General features: G+C 51.2%; 1 protein-coding gene across 2 annotated transcripts in view; it reads left to right on the forward strand.

Moving 5' to 3' along the window:
* The first annotated feature begins 3,048 nt into the window (after window positions 1–3,048).
* The window catches only part of Dhx37 (DEAH-box helicase 37), a 22,082-nt gene continuing 3,042 nt past the window's right edge, over window positions 3,049–22,088 (forward strand). The window contains exons 1-21 of one of the 2 annotated variants that reach the window (XM_008839244.2): window positions 3,049–3,218; window positions 5,778–5,947; window positions 6,691–6,803; window positions 7,530–7,875; window positions 8,171–8,319; window positions 9,401–9,493; window positions 10,308–10,404; window positions 11,140–11,253; window positions 12,580–12,681; window positions 12,819–12,933; window positions 13,332–13,427; window positions 13,673–13,755; window positions 14,474–14,615; window positions 15,605–15,681; window positions 15,930–16,162; window positions 17,544–17,655; window positions 19,564–19,670; window positions 19,769–19,957; window positions 20,250–20,374; window positions 20,456–20,572; window positions 21,312–21,484. In XM_008839244.2, the coding sequence (XP_008837466.1) occupies window positions 3,116–3,218; window positions 5,778–5,947; window positions 6,691–6,803; window positions 7,530–7,875; window positions 8,171–8,319; window positions 9,401–9,493; window positions 10,308–10,404; window positions 11,140–11,253; window positions 12,580–12,681; window positions 12,819–12,933; window positions 13,332–13,427; window positions 13,673–13,755; window positions 14,474–14,615; window positions 15,605–15,681; window positions 15,930–16,162; window positions 17,544–17,655; window positions 19,564–19,670; window positions 19,769–19,957; window positions 20,250–20,374; window positions 20,456–20,572; window positions 21,312–21,484 (2,856 nt within the window). In that variant the 5' untranslated portion in view covers window positions 3,049–3,115. Of the gene's footprint in view, window positions 3,245–5,777; window positions 5,948–6,690; window positions 6,804–7,529; window positions 7,876–8,170; window positions 8,320–9,400; window positions 9,494–10,307; window positions 10,405–11,139; window positions 11,254–12,579; window positions 12,682–12,818; window positions 12,934–13,331; window positions 13,428–13,672; window positions 13,756–14,473; window positions 14,616–15,604; window positions 15,682–15,929; window positions 16,163–17,543; window positions 17,656–19,563; window positions 19,671–19,768; window positions 19,958–20,249; window positions 20,375–20,455; window positions 20,573–21,311; window positions 21,485–22,088 lie in introns of both variants that reach the window. The other variant, XM_017799730.2, reaches the window with a different exon arrangement.

Genomic DNA, 22,088 nt, shown 5'->3' on the forward strand with positions numbered 1-22,088 from the left:
CCCGCCCCGCCCCGCCCTCCTCGGGACCCTGCTGGGACCTCGGCAAGCTGCTCTCTAGTCTGGGAGCGGCTACCCGGCTGACACAGAGCAAGAATAGTTTCAAGTTGATGCAAAGTGCAACCCATGCAAAACTTGCAGCAGCTCTATATATTGTCAACAGCCTCGCAGCTGATTGGAAAATGAAAAGCATGTTTGTATCCCCTCTCGACCCCCTAAAATAGGTCTCCCTAGCGCATCCGCACACTTCATGCCTCTCCTGCGTGAATTGCATTTCCGAGTCATAAAGTACTTGAGGAAGGAAAGTTCTCTTACAGGAAAAGTCCAGCCGATGCTCCAGGAAAGAGAAGTGGAACGGCATTGTGCAGCCCTTAGGACGTGATGATGAAAGGTTGCGGGGGGGGGGAGGTCCTCAAAACTCCTGCCAAAAGGGGGGCTGTCAAGAATTGGTCCCATCTGGCCGGTATGTAGAAGATCCTCATTCAATCTCTGTACCATTAAAAAAAAAAAAAAAAAGTCCAGGAAATACCACTGGGAAATATGCAGCTTTGGTTTGCTGATTACTCCCAGAGAGAACTTGGGGAACAGCAAAGGCAGAAAGGGGCTTCTTATCTGGCTTTTGACCACTCCCTGAAGTGCTAGGAGGGACTTTGCCTCAGGCCAGCCCCTATACTGACTTTTACGACCCAAAAAGAACTTGATCAGCATAGCCGGACGACCTTTACTCCAACGCTCTTCTCCCTCTGCCTCCCAATAGCTTACCCTGGACCCCATCTATTCTGATGTGATGTGATGCATTTTAGCCTGGCTCATTTTCAGTCTATTTTGTGGGCCTCTTGTGTGCATGCACAGAGTAAGGTGGATTTTCTCCTGCAATCTGTGATTCTCAGTGTACTTCATAGACTAAAATATGGAACTTCAGAGGGTAAAGCTTTCTCTTCTTTCTACACAATAAATCAAACCAAGTCTAGCCAGACATGTTTGAGACAACCAGTAAAATAAAGCTTGATCTGATCCAAAGAGTTAATGACTGAGGCCCAGGCACAGGTCAGTGGGAAGAGCTAGCCTAGGGAGTGTAAGGCGCTGGTCCCATCCCAGCACTGCAAAAAAAAAAAGTTGAACATTACTTTTGAACTCGTGTCTTCGATATTCTAGAGGTTTTCATATATTTATCGACAATTTATTTATTCAATTATGAATTGCCTTTTCATATCCTTTGTTATGGTTTTTACATTGTTAATCTTTTTTTGTTTTTGAGGCAAGATCTCCCTGTGTAGCCTTGGCTGAAATGGAACTCACTATATAAACCAGGCTGCTCTCAAACCCACAGAGATCCACCTGCATCTGCTCCCGAGTGCTGGGACTAAAAGTGTGTGCCACTATGCCGGGCTTCAATTTTTTATGATTTCTTTTTATTTATGTGAATGTGTATATGTCTTCATGTATGTATGTGCCTTCAGAGGCCAGAAGAGGGGAATGGATTGCCTGAAGCTGGAGTTACCACCAATTATGAGCCACCTGGTATGGGTGCTGGGAAGGAACCCGGATCCTCTGCAAGAGCAGCAAGCACTTATAACCACTGAGCCATATCTCCAGCCCCATCTTTTTTGTCTTGATGTCCAAGATGTTTTGTTTTGTTTTGTTTTGTTTTGAGACAGGGTTTCTCATAGGCCAGGATAGCCTGTAACTCATTATATAGCAACAGCCTTGAACTCATCTTTCTGCCTCTACCTTTCTCCAGTGCTGGGATTACAAGCATGTGCCATCAAGCTGCATTCAAATTAATCCTTTAAGAGAAAAATCCTGGTATAACTATTCTATTTGTGAGGTAATTACAGGGTTTAAAAATATGTCATTCCTGGGCTGGAGAGTTGGCTTAGCGGTTAACAGCACTGACTGCTCTTGCAGAGGACCCGGGTTTGATTCCCTAGCACCCACATGAACCACCTTCACTCCAGTTCCAGGGGCATCCGATGACCTCCACGGCGTTGCCCGACACAGGTGCACCCACATACATGCAGATGATACACTCATATGCATAAAATAAAAATTTAAAAAGAAAATTTTTTAAAAATGTGTTATTTCCAAGTGTACCTCTGATGATGTGACAAAGTGAGTTTTAAACTGTCTAATAGACATCTTCTTTCAGATTTTCGTCCCTGCCATGGAAATATTTGACACCTTTTCCGGTGGAATGAATACACATTACCTTAATGATATCAGAAAAACGCAGATGAACAAAATAAGAAGGGAGACCTTTGTACTGGAGGCAGGGTTATATTTTATATATTTAAACAAATTATTAATGATTTATTTATTTTGAGACAGGGTCTCACTCTCTAGCCCCAGCTGGCTTGAAACTCACTATGTTGCTAGTCCAGGCTGGCCTTGAACTCACAAACATCTGCCTGCCTCTGTCTCGCGTCTCCCGAGTGCTGGGATTGAAGGCATGAGCCACCACGCCAGGTCCGATTTATTTTATTTTATTTTATTTTATTTTTTATTATTTTTTATTTATTTATTTTTTTTTTTGTCTTTTTGAGACAGGGTCTCCCTGTAGCCCCAGCTGTCCTGGAACTCACTATGTAGACCAGGCTGGCCTTGAACTCACTCTGCCTCCCGAGTGCTGGGATTAAAGGCGTGTGCCACCACGCCCGGATTTATTTTATTTTTATGTGCACGTGCACGTTTGCCAGAAGAGGGCACGGGATCCCCCCGGAACTGCAGTTATAGGCGGTTGTGAGCCATCTGATGTGGGTGCTGGGATACGAACTCAGGTCCTCTGCAAGAGCAGCAAGCGCTCTTAACCGCTGAACAACACAACAACATAACAAGCCCCAAATTAGTATTTATAGCAATTTAGGTTTCCTCAGACCACACTTTGGAAAACAGCCCAGGCAGAAACTTCGGGCTCTCGGCAGCCCGCTTCTTTACATCAGACCGGCCCTGGGTTTGCCATGCCACACCCCTTCCGCTAAGGCCCCGCCTTTCTACTGGTGCCTCCTTCAGCTACTCCGCGCAGCTCCCAATATCGCGAGATCACAACCCGGAAGTCTCGCGGCCTACCTGGGTCCGGGCGCTCGCCCGAGCTGTACCTAGGCAGCGGGTTGGAGAAGACATGGGGAAGCTGCGCCGGCGCTACAATGTGAAGGGGCGGCTACAGACGGGCCCGCGCCTGGCCAAGGGCCCCGAGCCGCCCCCGGTACAGCTGGAGCTCGAGGGTGAGGCGACCGGGGTTGGGGATGAGGTGAGGGTCCCCGGGGCCTGGGATGGGGACCAGTCCCTGCCACGTGACTGGTGGCAAGGGCCTTGACATCCTGGGTCGCGGTGACTGGCGTAAGCTCCCGGCGAATTTGGTGCACAAAGGAGGTCGTTTCATTCATTCCGTGAATGTAGTCACGGAATGTGCCAGAGACTCGTCTGGCTGTTTTAAGCCCAGACCCGTGAGTCCAGCGCCACGCTGTTTGCATGCGGCACTTGGTGATGGGAGCTCTGGGAGTGGGGTCGGCAGAAAAGGATGTGGAAGCGCTGTCGCTCTGTCTGCATGCCTGCACAGAGGAGACAGGCAGAGATAAATGGTACAATACATAGACTGTGGCAGACATGCACGTACGTGGGAGATAGAGGCGAAGATGGGAGTGTGTGGAGTTGAGTGGCATGCTTCCTGGAGACATCTCAGAGAAAGTCAGGACCTTAACGGGGCCCGAGTGGAAACGAAAGGCACATCAGGCCTTGTGGGTTGTAGAGAGGACTAGGCTTTTAAGAGAAGGAGTGGCTGAGTATGATGGCTTGTGCGGGAGGATCCCTTAGAGTTTGAGGTCAGTTCGGGTTACACAGTAAGACTGTCCCAACAAAAACAAAACATAGCCAGGAGAGAGAGAGAGAGAGAGAGAGAGAGAGAGAGAGAGAGAGAGAGAGAGAGAGAGGTGTTGTGAGTGTTGGCACGTCTGTAAACCCAGCGCTAGGTAGGCTGAAGCAGGAGTGAGTGATGTGGATTCAAGGACAACATAACAAATACTAGGCCAGCTAGGGCTACGGCGCAAGCCCCTGTCTAAGTCCCCAACCCCCAGAAGAGAGAAAAGAGGGACAAGGATGTGGGCTAGTGTACAACAGTAGCATAAAGCAAAAGCATGAGAGGTTGAAGGATGGTGGGGTAGCAGACTGGAATTGATGCTTGGATCAGGGATGTCATGGCAAGGAAGGAGATGTTTGGATTCAGTGCATTCTGAAGGAGGAGCTGGTATGATTTGCAGGCTGACTGGGCTTGCACACAAGTACAAAGGTGACAAGAGTGAGTCTTGTGGGTATTGGCTGGGCTGTTAAAGAGGGCAGGGTGGGCAGCTCAAGGGAACCCTGTGAGCCCAGCTTTGGGTATGAGTGCTTGGGGCCCTGCAGATGTCTGAGCAGGGAGGGAAGCTGACAGCTCTTTACTCAAGGCAGGCAAATCCAGGGAGCATAAGCAATTTTGTGTATAGATGATAGTTTGTGTATAGATGATATTTAAGTCCTAAGACTTGGGGCTAGAGAAATGGCTCAGGGCTCTTGGAGAGGACCCAGGTTGGATTCCCAGCACTCACATGGCGACTAACAACCATCCAGAGCTCCATTTTTCCAGGGGATCTGATGCCCTGTTCTGACCTCCATGAACTTTGCACAACATTGGTGCACCTACCTACCTACCTACCTGCAAGTATTATACCTCGGACAAATAATAAATAATTAATAATAAACAATTATATATAATAAATAATATATAATGTATATAAATATATAATAAATAATAATAATAAATAATAAATTTTTAAGTCCTAAGACTGGATTATTGACTCACTGAGAAAAGAGTCCAGCCCTGAAAGAGGGAAATGGAAGACGAGGAAAGCTGGGAAGATGGTGTGGACCTGGGCTTGGGAGAAGGACTCACCTTCCAGTTGAGGCAGTGTTTTGGGTTAGGAAGGGAGAATGGGAGTGTTGGATGGAGCACTTGGGGGCTCTACCACCTGAATCAAGCTGGTTTGGAGGAGAGTTGGGCTGAAGTGATCCAGCAGGTTCAAGGGTGTCCTCCAGGCCCCTGAAACTAAATGAGTTCCCAGGTTGAACTCTACCATCTGTTAGAGAAAGCCTCCCTAAGACAGGCTGAATTAGGTATTAGGAAAGATTCCAGAAATGGAGCTGGGGAGCCAGGACCAAGAAGCCTGCTTCCCTCCACCCACTAGTTGGTATTCTTTCCTCCCTTGGTTGGACCAGGAGGTGGTGAGTTTTGTAGCAAAGGATGTCAGAGAGGGAGCTGGGTGTTTGAGTACTTTCCTCAATGTTTGAGTTTGTGTGCATCACCTCATATACCTGTGCCTTTGTTTTCCCATCTGCAAAATGGCACCTGATTTCGAGGCAGGAATGGCCTTCTCGAGGAAGTGAAGAGCACATGAGAACTGAATTTTCATTCTAGCTCTTATGTTTAATAGCAGACATGTCAGTAGTGTAGTGCTGAACTTGGGCCTCATGTGATCCAGGCTGGCTTATGTAGGCAAGGATGACTTTGAATGTCTAACCATACTTGGTTTTATGCAGTACTAGAACATGTTAGGCAGGCATCTTACCATCTATACCCCCAGCCCCTCTTGAATGTCAGAACGTGGTAATGAGAGCAGTGTGACACACAGACCCTTGCTGTGCACTCAGAGACTGCCTGCAGGAGGTGGTGGCCTGGCTTGGTGCCTGCCATGAATAAATACCTAGGACACTGTGTGGCTCCCTGCACCGAGTGAGACAGGCTGTCTTTGCAGACAAGGATGTGTTGAAAGGAGTGGATTCAAGCAATGTACTTGTGCTACCGGGAAAGAAGAAGAAAAAGACCAGGGCACCACCACCGTCAAAGAAGGAGAGGAAGCCGCTGACCAAGAAGGAGAAGAAGATGCTGCAGAAAGTCTTAGAACAGAAAGAGAAGAAGAGCCAGGTACGCCTCATCTGGTTGGAGGCCCTGGGAGCATTTGTCCACTGTCACATGCTCTCTGCAGCAAGACTGCCTGCTAGAACTTTATGGAAGGAGGGAAATGTTCTGTGTTTTCCATGAATCTGCTAACCTGACTCATTACCTTTTTTAAAAAATTGTGAGGTGTGCATAAAGTGCTGTGTATAGAAAGCACACTTGAAGCTAGGCTTGGTGGTGCATGCCTTTAGTTCAGCACTCGGGAGGCAGAGATAGGAGGATCTCTGTGAGTTCAAGGCCAGCTGGGGCTACAGGAGACCCCATCTCAAAAAGAAAAGAAAAGAAAGAATACCTGAACAGTTTCAGAATCAATAAAGCCCAGACCGTTGTTTCTACTCAGGTGAAGGAAATCCCCCTACACATCCCTGCTGTGCCATGCCAGTGGCCTGGGGACTGGCCACACGAGCACTCACAGGGCCATCCTTCCTGAGTTCAGCAATCAAGTAATATGCTTTATGCAGTCTCCAGTTGCTGGGACATCAGGGCAGCATCACACTGTGCCCTATCCCCTGACCTGGATTCTGTAAAGGAGAAGGCAGAGCTCTTGTGTCTCTGGAATGCCTTATAGCTACAGGGCGAATTCTGCCTTACAGTTTTGAGTCTGGTGTTGAGCTTAGATCCCACTCAGGACCGAGCCTCCACCTAAGGAGAAGGCATGGTACCTGATGAGTAACCCTACCTGGTGGTTTATATCCTTATGTCTTTACCAGCGTGCCGAGCTGCTGCAGAAACTGAGTGAAGTCCAGGTGTCAGAGGCCGAGATGAGTCTCTTCTACGCCACTGCCAGGCTGGGCACTGGGGACCACATGTACCACACCAAAGAGTGAGTGACCTGTGGACCATGCTGAACGCCTCCTGGGCAAAGGCCACACACTTGCCAGGCATCCTACAGGACACAAGTAGGCCGGTAGTCCACATCAGTGATACCCATAAGCCCCCACCTCAGCTAACGCCTGACTGCAAAGGTCCTGCTTGCCATGATGCCAAAGATTAACTCAGTACAAGTGACAACAGGAATTTGGAGAACACACTGAAAAGCTCACTTTCCACCTGGACTTGACTGGGGTAGACCAGGTAGTAGGGGGAGGCACCACGGGCTGTTCTTCCCATAGGGCAACCCATCCTGGGCCAGTGCACACCCCTTCTGTGCTTGCAACTGCTCAGCTCATGGAGCTGCTATTGGCTGAGTGCACACTGCCCTGGCATCTCTGGCCCTAGGTGGAGCAAGGAGCAGAAACAGTTCTTTCCCTTCGGAAGGTAGGGCATTCATCAGAATAATACACGTACACCTGGCACTTGTGAGAACTAAGCCAAAAATAAAGAAGAGACAAGGCAACCTAGAGGAAAAAAGGCTGGCATCAGGGGCTGTGGCAAGTGATAGACAGACACTGGTAGGTGCCTTTTGAATAGAGTGACAATCTGCAGGAATCATGTTTTGGGAAGTGGGAACAGCAAGTACAAAGCCCCTTCCCCCAGGTGGGGGCTGTGGTCTCTGACCATGACCTGTAGTGAGAGGTCATGCCAGGTGGCTTCTCTGCTGTCCCTGCAGGAAACCCAACCAGCCACCAGCACAAGCACAGAAGGTCAGTAGTCTTGGCGGGGCTCACCAGAAGCGCCGCCGGTCATCAGCAGAGGAGACATCTGAGTCTTCAGAGGATTCAGAGTCTGACCCAGAGTCTGAAGGGGCCAGAGACTCTGACCAGCCTGGGACCAGCACAGGGACAACATCAGTGCATGTGCCATCAGTTTCTTCTGCAGCTGAGAACCTGGTGCCCAATACTCAGCCCCCTCCAGCTGGAACCCCTGCACCTTCACAGACAGCAGCCTCTGCCCCACCTCGACCTCTGGCCAATCCCACTATCTTCATCCCTGTGAACCGCACCCCTGAAATGCAGGTTCGCCCCTCTATGGTCGTAGTTAAGGACACGGGATAGTATGGTAAGGGCAGGAAGTGGGATAGATATTCTGGTGGGTAGGACTCAGATTCCGCCTCTGGGAAAGTGGGCATGGTGGGGATAGCAGTTTCTCTAGGGCACAGGCTGTGGCCTCTCCTGGCCATGATGCTTCCATTCAACACACACCTGGCTACACCTTTTAGGCACTGTGCCACCCTGCCTGACCTGTGTATAAGTGGGGTCCCTCCTCACCCTCTGTTGGCAGCCCCTCCCTGAGTGCTGACTTTTCCCACAGGAAGAGCGACTCAAGCTCCCGATCCTTGCTGAAGAACAAGCCATCATGGAGGCGGTGTCCGAGAACCCCATTGTCATCGTGTGTGGCGAGACTGGCAGTGGGAAGACCACGCAGGTGCCCCAGTTTCTTTATGAAGCTGGCTACAGCAGGTGGGGCTGGACCCAGAGGGGACAGTAGACTCTTGGGCTCCAAGAGCAATTAAGCATCTGGGGACCTGGTCCTGTCTTCTACTGTTTGTGTGCTGTGTGACTTCAGACAGGCTGCTTAGCAGAGGGGCTTCTGTTGTCAGCTGTGAGATGGGGGTGATGATGGTGCTGGGCTCAGAGTGGTCATGTGACTCAGTGCATGCATGTACACAAAGTACTAGGGCCAGTGTTTGCAGTAGTGTGTTCCCTAGTGTCACTGTGTGGCCTCCTGTGGGCACTGTGAACCCAGTGTGTCACGTCCTCAGGAGCTCAGACAGACTCCAGGACTCATGGTTTGTTCCCTTGGCAGTCAGCAGACGGATTAGGGTGTGGAGTGATGTGGGGGGCAGACTCCTAGGAGTGCTTTCCCAGAGTGTCAACCAATTCGAAATGAGGATGTTCTCCAGCCAGTCTGTCCTCCCTGGAACTAGAGCAAGTCCTCTTGTGTGTTCACTGTATATACTAAGCTTTTCTTGCTGGGACCTGTGCTCTTAGTGTACTTTCCTGTACCTACCCCCCCCCACCCTGTCCCTCTAGTAAAGTCACTGGGAAGTTAAGTAATTAAGTTGACAAAAAAGTTGATAAGATGGTGCAGAGTATTCCCCTCACCCAGCCCCCACTCCGTGTCTCCATTAGGGGTATACCCATCAGGACTGAGCAACCAACCCAGGGGCCTTCCTGTCCTCTGATCTCGGGCTTTTGCTGAACTTACCACTGTACATATCTCTTGTGTGTTCAGGAATGCCTTGCAGCCCAGGTCCTCACAGTGATTCTCTGTCAGAAACTTCCTTACTGTCTTCTGGGGATGTGTCCCAGCCAGATCCCAAGTTCTGCCTGGTCTCTTTTCAGTGCGGCACTGTGTTGCCTGCCTGGTGGCTATCCGTGCATCTGTGCCGTGCTGGCCTTGGGCCATTCACAGCAATGCTGTCTCTTATACCTCTTCATCATGTCTCATCCCCGCAGTGAATGATGTTACTGTGGAACATGGGTGGCTCAGGGACAGACAGGCATAGCCACACTCTTGACATATTCCATTCCCTCCCAGTGAGGACAGCATCATTGGTGTCACAGAGCCCCGAAGAGTGGCTGCTGTGGCCATGTCCCAGCGAGTGGCCAAGGAGATGAACGTATCTCAGCGGTGAGGCCCTGCTTCTTAGGGGAAGGGGTGGGGGCCCTGCAGCCTTGCTGGAGGAACCGAGCTGCCTGGGGCACTTCCTATGCCAAGGGGACAAATGAGAGTGTTGGCTCTACCTAAGAGCCCAGGGATAATTAACAGAGATCTCCAGACCCTCTGAGGCAGGGCCCACAATGCAAGGACGAGGCTAGCCAGGTGCATAGCACATGGTGGATGGTCAGAGTGAGCCCATACAGAAGCTTGACTGTAGAGCAAGTGGCAGCTGCTTAGTGACTTCTGTATTGCAAATTCATTTAAACCCAAAGTTCCAAAATGTGAATCCTCCCCTGGCAGTAAGCCCAGAACTGGCTGTGGATTGCTCTTTTGCATTTTGTTGCACTACTGGGGATGGAATGCAGGGCCTCCCAACATACTAGGTGGCTGCCCTACCACCAAGCTCCTCCCCTAGCCCCAGGTCTTTAACTTAATTGAAATGTTCAGGTATATGTAGAAGTAGAGAGTATAACAAGCCACCTGTGACCAACCCAGTTCCATCTCCATCTTGTCCTCAAACGTCACTGCATGGTTCTGGAGGTTTGGACTTGCTTGTTCCCCAGTGAGTTCCAGCCATGCTCTGGCCAAGGTCCATGGTGTTTGGTGACATAGCTTCTTAGTCTGTCACCCAAGCATCTTCCCACCCTGCACCCTGGAGATGGGAGCTAGGGATCCTGGCTGGAGAGGGACCTCCCACCCCCCTTAAAGGGATCATGTGGCTGAAGCCCCAGCCTGCTACAGCTCTGCGGAAGTCACTTGCCCTGAGACCAAGCCTGTCCCACAGGGTTGTCTCCTATCAGATCCGGTATGAAGGAAACATGACTGAAGAGACCAGGATCAAGTTCATGACAGACGGTGTGTTGCTCAAAGAAATCCAGAAGGTTGGTTGCCTGTCTTGTCTCACAAAAGGAGTACAGCACGGCAGTGGGGATTAGGATGTCACCCTGACCAGTCATACCATGGACCGCTGTGCCTGTTGCTATGTGACATTGACTTTCAGTGATGAGGGCATGGGGTGAATGTGAGCAGAGCACATGACAGGCAGGTGAGAAGCAAGGCATAATGAGGCCTGTTACTTTGCATTGTCTTCGTTTTTTAAACAGAAAGCTAGAGGGGCTGGGAATGTCCTTGGGTCGTAGAGGGCTTGCCTAGCCTGGGCAAAACCCTGGGTTTCATCCCTAGCACCACAGAAAGCCAGGTATGTTGTGTACACCTGTAGTGACAAACCTTGAGAGATGGAGACCCAAAGACAAGAAGTTCAGGGTCATCCTTGGCTACATAGTTCAAAGCCCACCCTGGGTAAAAGAGACTTATCAAAAGAAAGATAGGGAAGGAAGGAGGGAAGAAAGAGGAAATGAGAGAAAAGAGAAAGAGTATTTGTACAGTGTACTGCCACCTGACTCCCAGCCTGTGTCCAGTGGCTGAGAATGCAGGAGGTCAAGATGCCCTGTGCTGCCGCTCTGGCCGTCCCTTTGACCTCTGGGAGGTTTTGAGGGAACTTGAACATTCTGGGTCTTGGTCACATGAGTTGTCCATGTGCCCCGAGTTCAACATGCATTTGGCTGGGGTTGGGGGGCCTCAGTGGCACTGTGGTATGGCCTCTTTGCGCCCTACAGGACTTCTTGCTGCTCAAGTACAGAGTGGTGATCATTGACGAAGCCCACGAGCGGAGTGTGTACACAGACATCCTCCTAGGCCTTCTGTCCCGAATCGTGGCTCTCCGGGCAAAGGTACGAGGGAAGTGGGCAGATGGGCAAACCAAAGCCACCACCACCTTGTAAGGGGCTTGGGCCCCTTAGCCTATACCCCTTCTGTCCCCTGGGCCACTGCTATGAGAGGTACCAGATGACATGGCCTGCCTAGGCATAAGTTCTGACCAGTGCCAGGCTGAGTCTCTGTAGCCAGCCCTGCATGATTCTGTCTGCCTCTCCTCACCCGTGGGCCAGGGTTCGACCTCATGCATGGTGGCCCTTCTCTATTCCCCAGAGACTCAGGCAAAAAGTTGAAACAGGGAAACCATGCAGGAGCCAACCACAGGACTTCAGGCTCTGTGGGGTGGGCAGGGCTGACAGGTCAAGCCCTCTGCTCCCCATGGGCCTACGCTTCCTCCAGCTTCTGCCCCATCTCCTCTTAGACAGCGAATGTCAGAGGTCAGCTTTGGGACAAATGTGATCTGGAGGGATCTGCTAAGCTGCCCTGTCTCTGATTCCCAAATAGTAGCTCAGTGGAGAGGTGGGTGCTCAGGGTACCATTGGCCAGGCCATGTGTAAGCACTAGCGATGGACAGTGTGCACAGGAAAGGGTAGCCTGGCAGACCCGGCCCTCCTGGTTCTACCATTCAGCCAGGGCATTGGGCAGTGAGCAGATTCCAAAACTGAGCCAAGGTGGATGAGTGCCAGGGAGGCCTGAGGGTCAGTGATGGAGTCCCTGAAAAGGCAACCTAATAATGGAAGTGAAGGCACAACAGAGTGGATAGAGGGTGAGGGGAGTCCCAGCAGAGGCAAATCAGGGACAAAGCCCTGGGGCAGGCTTCTGCAGGGATCTTGATTTGTCTTTAGTAGAAGGCTTTACTCACGTACCATCTGATGAGTTCATCTAGAGTGTTACTCTGGTTCCCAGCACATTCTCACAGCTGTGCAATCACCAGTGAGCTTTAGGGCATTCTTGTCTCTCCAGAGAGAAACCCTGGACCCCATTGCTCACTCCTTCCCATCCTGATGACCCTCCCTTTCCCCGTCCACAGGTGGCCTAGGTCCACTGTCTCTGGGTCAACCATCCTGGCTGGCTATGATGTGTAGGTGGCATCCTGCTATGTCCCCTCTGTCTCAGGACCCTGGCCTGTGTCACCAGCAGACCACACATAAGACATGCTCCCTGTGGCCATGTCTCCTTTCTCCTGGGGGCAACTGAGGAATGCAATTTGCTGGTCACATGTGGAGGCGGGGCAGGGAGATGAGAGAGGTGTAAGGGGTTGGGAGTGAGAGAGATGGGTGGAGGGCATGATTCCACTGCAGTCTCCGTGCTTTGCCCAAGGGTCACCATCCCATCCTCCACAGAGGCACCTACCCCTTAAGCTGCTCATTATGTCGGCCACACTGCGGGTAGAGGACTTCACCCAGAACCAGCGGCTCTTTACCACACCACCCCCAGTCATCAAGGTAAGACTCGGCAGGCCTCTACCAGCTTTGACCTGGCCTTGACATGTGAGAACTGGCAGTGTTGGAGGTGGTCCAGAGAGGCCAGAGGGAGTCAGCCCTAGGCTACAGCCCTCCCTTGCCTTTGTGGCCTGTCATAGGTTGAATCCAGGCAGTTTCCTGTGACAGTACATTTTAACAAGCAGACCCCACTGGATGACTACAGTGGCGAGTGCTTTCGGAAGGTCTGTAAGATCCACCGGATGTTACCTGCAGGTGAATCCAAATGGGGCCCAGCAAGTCTTTCCCTCACTGAAAGCATGGGTTTGTTTTCAGTCCCCCTCTATCAGCACAGTGATGCCCAGATAACATAGTGCAAGTTCCCAGACCTCAGCCTCAGCCCCCACTCCCTCTCAGGTCAAAGGCAGAGCTGGGTGGTAACCACTCAAATCAGGCCGTTCATGGACAGCCTCTGTCCTTTGGAGTCTGGGTCCAGCAGGTGCTATTGGGTCTGTCCAGTGCCCCTTATTGCTCTCCTGGCCTAGGGTAACTGACTCCCACTCAGCACCTGTTTCCCTGGGTCCTGGCTCCAGTTGTCCCTTGAACTTAGCCTCTGAGCAGGTACTCCTTACTAGGTTAAGTTTGCTGTGTGACAGGCTGAGTTCTCTGTGCAGGTGGCATCCTGGTGTTCCTCACAGGGCAGGCTGAGGTACATGCATTCTGCCGCCGGCTCAGGAAAGCCTTCCCCACCCGAGGCTCCCGACCACAAGGTAACCTGCTCCAGGGCCCCCATCTGAGCATCATACCCACACACCTGGGCCTGACACCTAGTGCCCTGGCTAGGACATCAGCCTCAACCTCAGTGTCCCTGGAAGAGCCTGCACCTTTGCCCACCCCCACCCCCCCAAAAAATAATAATGGGCATGGGTGCAGCAGCCTTGCTCTGGGTGACAGAATACAGTGGCAGCTGCCTATGCTGGCCATAGGTGTCTCTTCCTACCTTACCCCCCTTCAGAGAAGGAAGAGGAAAAGGACTCAGCAGAAGCCATGCGGAAGTTTAAGAAGTCCCGGACAAGGGCCAGGAAAGCCCAGGCTGTGGTATGTGGAAGCCTTTGGTGGCCCTGCGCTGTCCAGGATGGTGACTGCCAGCCCTATGCAACTGTTGCATTTAAATGCCACTAGTGTGAAATGAAATAAAAACACCAGATCTTATTCATACCAGACTCACCTCAGGTGCCTGGGAGCCATGTAAGGCTGCTGGTGACTACATTGGATACAATGATGCAGCCTCACTCCACAGTAGAGTCTTACTGGATGGTGCATCTCTGGACTCTTCAAAGTGGGAGGAGGTTATTATTTACATCGTAATTAGAAGAAGCTTCTAGCAGGCCAGGCACTGAACAGGACCTTTGAAGATCCTGGGAGCACACAGAGAGGCCTGGGTATTTGCTGAGATCCACTGCCTGAAGCTGAGGAACTAGCTAGAGGGGCCACCCCAGGGCACACCACTGGCTGGATACCTTGTCAGTTTTGTGGGTACTTGGTGGCCTCTACCTTTCTGGGCATTTACAGTGGACCAGGCAGCATGCTGAGCTGTGTGTATTTAGCTTACAGCAGCCCTGTGAATTCACTATAATCAGACTTGATTTTTCAGTGATAAATGTAGATGAAAGGAGGTCAAAGTTCAGTAACCCCTACCCCCTAGGTCTCCATAGAAGATTCCCTCTGTTAGCAAAGACACCCCCCACCCTCAGTGTACAGCTTGGTTCGTACCTGGGTCACCTCAGCCCATGGTGTTGATGTCTCATCACCCCAGGCATTGCCCCAGATCAACCTGGATAATTACTCGGTGCTGCCAGTGGGCGAAGGTGATGAGGACAGGGAAGCAGAGATGGACGAGGAGGAGATCGTGGGCTCCGACCTGGATCTGGACCTGGGTGACAGTGAGGCAGATGGAGGTGTGACCCAGCAGAGCCCCGTCCTTAAGTTCATTGCTTCCTTATTTCAGTGAGGATTTGCTGAGCCCCTGTTGCATGGTAGGCCTTGGGTATCACAAGAAGAGCCCAAATCCTGTCCTCATGGATGTGGCCAAGTACATCTAGGCTCCTGTTGCTGTATGAGCCTAGAGGTGTAGGCCTTCCTTCTGGTTCTGCCCACTGAGATGTCGTGATGCCCAGCTTGGCATAGTGGTGATGGGGTTGCCACTCCAAGACTGGCTTTGCTGGGCTGGTAAAGGCCTCAGGCAATAAGGAAGGCTTCCAGGTTCATAGGGGCCCTGTATATGTTGACAAGCCTAGCTCTTTATTGTTCAGCTGGGGCCAGATATGGTGGCAAGCACCTGTAAGTCCAGCTACTCAGGGCCAGGGCAACATAGCAATACTGTTTCGTTTTTGTCTTTTTGAGACAGGGTCTCCCTATAGCCCCAACTGGCCTGAAATTTTCTATGTAGACCAGGTTGACCTTGATCTTACAGAGATCTGAGTGCTAAGTTTAAAGGCATACACTGCCATGCCCGGTTTAAGACTCTTTAGAGTGAGAAACTGTGGTATGGATTTTTGTGTCTGGAAAGGGCTCTTTCCATACAAGCACAGCCTCCCTTCACCTGCCATGCTGTCTGAACACATCTGGAGACCAGGGCCAGCCTGCTCTCAGAAAATGCTGTGGCTGGTCTCACGAGACTGTGCGGTGCTACACTAACAGTTTTCAGAGACCTGAACTCGGGAGATGCTGTGATCAGCTTTGTAGGCCTGTGCTGTCCTGCACTGCACTAACAACTTTCAAGGACTTCCTAGGTGTGGCCAGCCTGTAGTGCTGTTTCTAAACATGGGCCCTCAGGCCTGAGGCTGGGTGGGGCCTCTCGCTGAGCCAGGTTGGAACTATTGGACAGCTAGCTGTGGCCCTTGCCTGTGTCATTTGTCTGGGACACTAGTGGCCTGTTTGCTCACAGGTGAGCAGCCAGATGTCTCTCTGCCTCTTCATGTGCTCCCACTCTACTCTTTGCTGGCCCCAGAGAAGCAAGCACAGGTAATGGACGGGGCTGGGTGTGTGGTCAGGGGCTCCTGCCGCTTCTCTAAGGCACTTCCTAACAGCATTGAGATGGAGTATGTCCAAGTGCCCTTCCATCTACTTTCTGACCAGTCCCAGATAGTGGGGGAAGAGTTATAACTCCTAGTATTTGTGCCTGGGGCTTGGTGGTCAACAGGTCCATTTGCTGGCTCTGTCTCACAGGGTTTCAACTGACTCTGGCATCATCTTGCTCACACCCATCCCAGGTCTTCAAACCTCCCCCAAAGGGGATAAGGCTATGTGTTGTGGCCACCAATGTGGCTGAGACGTCCCTCACCATTCCCGGCATCAAATATGTAGTGGACTGTGGGAAGGTCAAGAGGCGCCACTACGACCGAGTCACTGGTGTGTCTTCCTTCCGTGTCACCTGGGTCTCTCAGGCATCAGCTGACCAGCGGGCAGGTCGCGCAGGTCGGACAGAGCCAGGTCACTGTTACAGGTAAGCCACAGTCTTCTTGTGATACATCACTGAGGAGTGAGAAAGTGTATCTGCCCCTCTGCAGTCTCCTCAGGAGCACCACAGCACAGACATGGGCATTGATTTTCTGTGCTGCTGATATCAGGGCCTGTCCTCAGCTGCTGTGTTCTTGTTTGGTCAATAGCTACTTCAGAAATAATTCACTTTCTAAAGTCATTCATAGTTGGGCAGCTAGCACCACAATCAAGTCAGCACTTTTCATCACCCTAAAAGAAGCCCTACCCCTGTGAGTCACTCCCACAGCCCCGTGAGTGCTCCTCCCCACATGACTGTCCCAGAGAGATGTGGCCTTTCATGTCAGGCTTCCACCACTAACAGAATTTTGAGTTCATTCACATCTTTTTAAAAAAACAGTATTTTTATTTTATGTGTATGAGTGTTTTGCCTGCATGTTTGTAAGTGTATCTGCGTCGTGCAATGCCCACAGAGGTCAGAAGAGGGTGTTGGGTCCTTTGGAATTGGAGTTACAGACAGTTGTTAGCTGCCATGTAGGTGCTGGGAACTGAACCCAGGTCCTCTGCAAGAGCAGCCACTGTGCTCTTAACCATTAAGCCATCTCTCCAGCCCCTCATCTGCATCTTGACATGTTCTTTATGGTGGCTGACATCAGTTGATGAATTACTATTCTTTTTTTTAATGTGTTGTGCCTGTGTGCATATAAAGTGTACCTGGGAATGCAATGCCTGAAGAAGCCAGAAGAGGGGCTTAGATCTCCTGGAACCAGAGTTATGGATGGTTTTTATCCACCATGTGGGTGCTAGAAACAAAACCTGGGTCCTCTACAAGAGCAGCCAGTGCTGGTCTTAACTGCTGAGCCATCTCCAGCTCCAGGTTGCTGCACTTTAGGCAGCTGTGAACACGCGTGTCCTTGTGTTAGCTGGAATGTCTCTGCCTTGGGAAAGCACCAAGGAGTTTCCAGGTCCCATGGTGCTCCAGGCATAAGTTCCTGAGGAACCACTGAACTTCCTCCAGCCCCCATACAGGTGCCAGGGTTCTGATCCCATACCCCAGTGTTACAGTCGTGTTGGATCTGCTGCAGGGGTGTGAGGTGGGGTCTTTTGTGTGTAGCTTTGAGTCTGCTTTTCCCTCAGGGTGAATGCCTGAGCATCCTAGTACACTGGTCCACCTTTTGTGTACCCTTTAGGGAGCTGTCTATTCAGACAGCTCGTTTGTAAATTAGACATTTTGTATGTTTTCTGGTGGTTTGAAGTTTTTCCAGAGTGGCTGGAGTGGGGACTAACTGAGTGGTGTGGTGAGAGCCTAGCCTGGTGTGTAGTGGGCATGCTTGGACCCATAGTCTGGCTGAGTTTCTTTCTTCTGGTCTCCACTTTCCCCGACTCAGGCTGTATTCCTCTGCGGTTTTTGGGGACTTTGAGCAGTTTCCTCCCCCAGAAATCACTCGCAGACCTGTGGAGGACTTGATCCTGCAAATGAAAGCTCTCAACATTGAAAAGGTCAGTATTGGGCTGACTCAGTGGTTAGGAGCATTGGTTCTTCTTAAGCAGCTCCTGTATGGCAGCTAACAACCATCTGTAACTCCAGTTCCAGCAAATCCAGTGAAAATCCTCTTCTGGCCCCATATACATTGCACACACGTGGGCACTTGCATACATGGAGGCAAAACACTCATACACATAAAATTTAAAAAAAATTTTTTTTTTGGTCTTTTTGAAACAGGGTCTCCCTGTAGCCCCAGCTGTCCTGGAACTCACTATGTACACCAGGCTGGCCTTGAACTCACAGAGATCCACCTGCCTCTGCCTCTTGAGTGCTGGGATTAAAGGTGTGCGCCACCATGCCCAGCAAAAAATTTTTTGAAAAAAAGAAAAGATCAAGCCAGGGCATGGTGCTGCATGCCTTTAATCCCAGCTCTCAGGAGGCCGAGGCAGGGAGATCTCTGTGAGTTCGAGGCCAGCCTGGTTTCCATAGTGAATCCAGGACAGCTGAGGCTACAGGGAGACCCTGTCTCAAAAAGACAAAAAAAAAGATTGGTCTTAGCCCACAATCTCCCACCATGTTACTGGTAGACCTTCAGCCTGATACAGTCCATTATTACAGAGCTATACCTGCTGGAGACCAGCTAGAACAGCATCTCAAGGGACTGTGTGTCAGAAGATGCCCTTGGTGGTCTTCAGTCTCCTGTGACCACAGCTTTCCTGGTGCTGCCTTTCCCCCAAGGGACAGAGACTTATGGGTACTGAGGTACCACACTGCTCCTGGGCCCTCAGATGTCCTGATGATCCCTGACTGTGGCCTTTACTGGCATGGTCCTCTGGTGGGCAAGGGAGTCCTGTCCATACTCCAAAATGGGGTGAACCAGCCAACAGGATCTACCCATGCTGTGTGCTGTGCAGATTGATTCCTCTAGCCTTCCTGCCATCACATGGCAGCCAGATCCCCACTTAACAAACGAGGGAAGTGAAGGGCTCCATCTAAGAACACATCTAGTGATAAAACCCAGATGGTTATAAATGTATCTGGAGCTGGGGTATAGCTCAAATGGGGAGGCCCTTGTTCCATCTCAGCATCCCAAAAGAAAAATTAAGAATATATCCTTGGAGGCCAGGTGTACCCCTTTAATCCCTGCTCTTGGGAGGCAGAGGCAGGCAAATCTCTTGAGTTCAAGGCCAGCCTGGTCTGTATAGCAAGTTTCAGGTCATCCTGTCTCAAAAATAAAAAGTAAATGGGAACTAGAGGGGGAAATTCCTCAGTGTTTTTTCTTCCTTGCAAACATAACCAATTTAAAGATAGAAAAAGTCATATGCTTTGGGACACCATAAAGAACATGATATCCATCCCTGTGGCTGCTCATGTCCCTAGCTATATTTTCCAAATATAATATTTTGTCACTCTATTCTTCTAAATCTTGCGTAATTTACATGCTGTCTCTTGGAAGTTTCTAGATCTCAGTTGCCATGGATAGCCCCTGGCACACAGATTCATGGCATATTCTCAGATGGCTGAGGTGGCAGGCCTTACTGAGGGTGGCTTTTATGTTTGTTTTCTTGGTTGGCTTGGTTTGGGTTTTTTTTTTTTTTTTTTTTGAGACAGGGTCTCCCTGTAGCTCCAGCTGGCCTGGAACTCACTATGTAGACTAGGCTGGCCTCAAACTCACAGAGCCTCTACCTCTGCCTCCCAAGTGCTGGGGCACCACATCTGAGGGTGACTTTGGGTTCACCCCAGCACATGGGCCTGGAGGGTTCTTGGCAGCTTGCTGGGCATCCAAGCTCTATGTTCCAGTTGGTGTGACTCATGGCCAGGGACAAGTGGGAAGGAGGGATAGAAGCAACACTTGCTGTAGCCTCTGTGAGATCCCTGTTTCTTGGCATCACTCTGTCCTTCTCTCACTTTCCTGTCCCCAGGTCATCAACTTCCCTTTCCCCACACCTCCCTCCATGGAGGCCCTCATTGCTGCTGAGGATCTGCTAATTGCACTGGGGGCCCTGCAAGCACCCCCAAAAGAGGAAAGGTAGGGGGAGAGGGCACATCCAGGCAATCATGGGGCCTCCAAGTGCTGACTCTGGGACCCCCCTCCTGGCACCCACCTATCAGGGCCCTTGTCCACAGGATGAAACAGCTACAAGTATCCCAATTGAGCTGCCCCATCACAGCTCTGGGGCGAACCATGGCCACCTTCCCTGTGGCACCCCGCTATGCTAAGATGCTGGCACTGAGCTGGCAACATGACTGCCTGCCCTACACCATCGCCATTGTTGCTGCCATCACTGTGCGTGAGCTGTTCGAGGAACTGGACAGGTAAGTTGGCAACCCCCCACCCTGGTCCCTCTGAGCCCTTGATTCTCTGATATCAACAGTGACCTGGGGAGGCCCTGATGGGTGGCAGGTATAAACTCAGTGTTTATGTGTCTATAAGTGTGTATGTCTGTGTGTGTATTTGTGGCTGTATACGTGTCTGTGGGAGGTGGGGCTATGTTTGTGCCTATGGGTGTCTGGGTGGGTGTCTGTATCTGGGTTACTGGGTGTGTGTGGGTGTGTATCTTTGTCTATGTCTGTGCGTCCTTGTCTCTGTCTGTATACATCTTTATAGACCAGCCGCCAGTGATGAGGAGCTCACAGTGCTGAAAGGCCGACGGGCTCGGGTGGCCCAGATGAAGAGGACCTGGGCTGGGCAGGGGGCCTCTCTAAAGCTTGGGGACCTGATGGTTCTACTCGGTAGGTGTCTGCCACTGGGGCAGGGAGGAGATTCGGGTTGGGATGGGGCCATCAAGTAAGGCCAACCCACCCCATCTGCAGGTGCTGTGGGTGCTTGTGAATATGCTGGCTGCTCGCCCCAGTTCTGCCAGGCCAATGGGCTTCGCTACAAGGCCATGTTGGAGATTCGGCGCCTGCGGGGCCAGCTGACCACTGCAGGTATGGCTTGAGGGACAGTGCAGCAGACAGTTGACCTGGATCTGCATGTACTTGGCACATTTGCTCATTTGCCTTCTTACTAGGATGAATTCATAACCCCAAGTCAGCCAGGTTTCCATGCACACATCCAGAAACTTGTCCCTCAGGCTAGCTGCCCCAGGCCACCTCCTTGCTGGCTGCATGAGCGCAGGATTCGTACCAATCTTGGCCACAGGTGACTCCTGGCAGCAACACTAAGGACTCAGAGAATAGGGTCCCCACTTTATGACAGGGCAATCACTGTCACAGGTCACTGCTGGCACCATATCCCTTTCAAAGTCTAACAAGGAACTCATCAAAGTAGCTCCAGGCTTCACGACCAGGATGAGTGATTATTTTCCAGCCACAGGACATCCTTGTGGATTGCTGTCGCACCTGGCATCTGGCTTATCCAGCCTCATCCCATGGGTCATCAGGCTGGATTCGTGTATAGTGGCTGTGGGACCACACTTTTCCCTAGGCTTTCAGCAGAGGAGCCACAGTGTCTGTAACCACCCTGCCACCTGGGAGTCTAGGATGGCTGTACCTCAGGGCTTTGCATGCATGGGAATCCAGCTCCTGGAGTGGGTCTAGGTGGAGCCACCATTGGCCAGTGTATCAGAACCAAGTACTTGTGAGAGAGGCCTGAAGGCGGGCAATTTCCTAAAGGTTTGGCAGCCTACCCCTGACTCCTACCCCTCATTTTCCTCTCACCCCCCAGTCAATGCTGTGTGCCCTGAGGTTGGGCTCTTCCTGGATCCCAAGATGCAGCCACCAACCGAGAGCCAAGTAACCTACCTACGGCAGATCATGGCAGCCGGTCTCGGTGACCACCTGGCCCGCAAGGTACAGAGTGAGGAGCTACTAGACGAGAAATGGAGGAATGCCTACAAGGTAGGACACAGGCCTGTTCTCCTGGTCCCTGACCTCTCAGCCTCTGAGAAAGCCCCATTCAGGAGCAAGTGGGGCCTATTCTTTGGGGGTCAGGATATTACCCTCAACTGCTTTTGTAGTCGCTTTCTCAAGATGCAAGTCATGCCATTAAATCAGCCCACTGAAAATGCACAGCCCCCTGGTTTTAGCAATTCTGAGTGGCATTGTAATTAACTTGAGCTGCTTTCTCCATCCTGGAGACACCTGATGGCCACTCAGAGTGCTTGGCGTGCTGTGGCTGCTTCCTTCCTCCAGTGTCACATTTCTGAGGTCTGTTCACACCTGGGTTTCACCCCTCTACTTTTGAAACAGACTGACCAGAGAGTCACGATCCTCCTGCCTCTCCTCCTGAGTGCTGAGATTATAGTGATATGCCCCCCACATAACCCTTATGTCATGTGTGTGCACACGTGTGTGGCTGTTCCATGGCACATGTATGGAGATAAGAGGATTTCAGGAGTCAGTTCTCTTCCTCTGGATACTGAACTCTGGTTATCAGGCCTGGTGGCCCGGGCCTTTACCCACTGAGCCATCTTGCCAGGCTCTAGCTTGCTCTCTCTCTCTC

This window comes from Nannospalax galili, unplaced genomic scaffold (assembly GCF_000622305.1).
Source record: "Nannospalax galili isolate Female #2095 unplaced genomic scaffold, S.galili_v1.0 scaffold218, whole genome shotgun sequence".
In the NCBI taxonomy this organism is placed as follows: Eukaryota; Metazoa; Chordata; class Mammalia; order Rodentia; family Spalacidae; genus Nannospalax; species Nannospalax galili.